Source organism: Lolium rigidum, chromosome 6, assembly GCF_022539505.1.
Source record: "Lolium rigidum isolate FL_2022 chromosome 6, APGP_CSIRO_Lrig_0.1, whole genome shotgun sequence".
In the NCBI taxonomy this organism is placed as follows: Eukaryota; Viridiplantae; Streptophyta; class Magnoliopsida; order Poales; family Poaceae; genus Lolium; species Lolium rigidum.
The window spans coordinates 24995405-24997734 of record NC_061513.1 but is presented as its reverse complement, the minus strand read 5'-3'; the positions used below and the strand labels follow the sequence as shown (position 1 = coordinate 24997734).

The window sequence follows — 2330 nt, the reverse complement described above, 5'->3', positions numbered from 1 at the left end:
ATTTTTTTAAAATCTAGCTCCGATTGAACTCCAAACCATGCTCCAATTGTTCTTTTTGTGTTTTTCTTGCGAGACTTTTGACCTCTCCTGGTAATAAATTGAAATATTGTGGGTGTTTATTAAAAGGAAAGAAAACACTTTTTACCACAATAGCCTAATGAAAAAAATAACAAAAATGAGCCGCATATGTGGGAGATCACAACGCAAAATCAATGTACTTTGGTACACACTTCAACAGAAATGCAATAGCAAAGTTAACCAGTTGCTCGTTACAAATTTTGCCATCTCAAAGGTTATAAAGGTTCTACAAATTCTTAGAAACTTGCACACTCTCCATAATGAATCCTCTTTCATCAAGGTGGTTAAGAGGAACTCACGAATCAATCTTGCCTGATAACACAATTCTATTCCCATTCAATGTATTGCTCTTTTCTAGACGCATATAGTAGTCTGTAATTCGACGAACTAATCAAGTTAACAATAATAATTATCAATCAAAACCTGATGATCAAACTGGACTCTGATCAATACATTTGCAAGAATAGATCACAACAAAATTAGTCTGAATAATTTTAGTTTTCTTCGGAAGACTCTCAATAGCTGTAATTTCGTTCAAAAGAAAGCTCTGCTTCCATAGAACACCCTCGCCCCGTCCTTCTTCGCCTCTTTCTCCGGCTTCTTCTCCTCGGTCTGCATGACGACCCCGGTGCCGCCGTGGAGCTCCATCGGCAGGTTCATCCTGCCTAGCGACTCGGTGAACTGCTGCATGCTCTTCATGTACATCTCCATGATCTGCCGCTGCATCGCGCTCTGCTCCGCCTCCATGTCGATGTCGCCCATGGGGGACTTGAACACGTCGGCCACCTCCTTGCCCGCCGCGGTCCCTTCGTTGGACGTCGGCGTCTCCGGCGAGGCTGCGTCGGTCCGCGGCTTCTTTGTCGGGTCCGAAGAGGAGATATCGATCGCCATGTCGTCGCTGGCCGTGGTGGTCGTCGAGGCGTTCTTGGCCCCGTCCGAGGACACCGGCTTCGCAGTCTCGCCGCGTGGGCTCGTGCCCACCTCCATGGCTCCCTCCGGTGCCGGCAACGGTGCCTCACCGAGGTGCAAGAACGGCAGACACTGCACGGCCATGTCCTCGTTCTCTCTCGCCACGTTGAGGTCCGGGAACTCCACCCTCGAGTAGCACTCCACCGGGGTCGGCTCGAGGATGACCACCTCCGACGCGATCGACGCGCGCTCCGGCGGCGCCGGCGCGCTGCACGAGGGGTCACCGCCGCCGGAACGGAGGGCGAGGGAGAGCCGCACGGTGCCGGCGGGCGAGTGGATGAGGTCGGTGGACGAGAGGGAGAAGTCCCGCTGCGTCAGCCGCGCGCCGTCGGCCGCCGCGACGGCGGCGAGCGGCACGAGCGCGAACCCGAGGAGCTGGTCGTCGAGGACGGTCCTGGCGACGCTGCGCATCCACACCTCGCACTTGAGCGCGTCGGTGCCGATCCGTCCGCGCCGGACGGGAAGAGGCGGGAGGCGCTCGTCGAAGCGCGGGCTGGCGCCGCCGCCGGCGGCCACGCGCGTGGAGAGCGCCGGCGCGTGGCCCGGGCTGGACGTGAGCGAGAACCGGGCGTACACGTCCTGGTCCGCGTAGATGCAGATGTTGTGGATGCCGCGCGCGCCGTGCACGTACACGTCCAAGAAACAGCCGGCGTCGCTCCCTTCGTCGTCCTCCTCCTCCTCCAACCCTCTGCCGCCGCCATGGCCCGGCAAGTACCGGAACCTCGCCGGCTCCATCGGTCGAATTACCGGAAGGGAGCCGGGGAGGCGGGGACTAGACGACCATGGAGCTCGGAATTTTCGGTATGTCTGAATGATTGTTGCTTCGGCGTCGTGTTTGAAGTCTTGGTGTTGGAATTGTTTGTTAAGACTTTGGGAGGAGCAGAGTAGGTGTGGTGGTGAGGAAGGAAAAATTGAGGTGAGTGCGAACTGCACAGCGTGCATCATGAATCTGTCTCCACTTTGTGTTCTTTTCCCGCGTTGCTTCTTGTCCACACCTTGCACCGCAATTCCTTCGCCGGGTCAGCTACGCATCGGCCTCACACCGTACGTGACACCACCGTGTAGTAGTTGTTGCACTTGTTTATCAGTCTCCATGAGAATACGACATGATTAGCTCAAGAAAGAAGAAAAGTAGCTTGCTCTGTCTACATTGATGAGGATGATTCGACGCAAGCATTTCTCAAGAATTTCAGCACCCGGCACAGTGTTTGGGTTGTGTTAACTGTTAAAGTAGCATAGACAATCATGGTAGACTGATGATTTGCCAAGAATAACTCTGATTT

At 54.6% G+C, this 2330-nt stretch overlaps 1 protein-coding gene across 1 annotated transcript; it reads right to left on the bottom strand.

The window, feature by feature from the left end:
- Positions 1-276: 276 nt before the first annotated feature.
- Positions 277-1995, bottom strand: LOC124667106. Its single transcript, XM_047204433.1, has one exon. The coding sequence runs from the start codon at positions 1990-1992 to the stop codon at positions 613-615; it is 1380 nt and encodes a 459-aa protein (XP_047060389.1). The 5' UTR covers positions 1993-1995; the 3' UTR covers positions 277-612.
- Between the last annotated feature and the right edge of the window lie 335 nt (positions 1996-2330).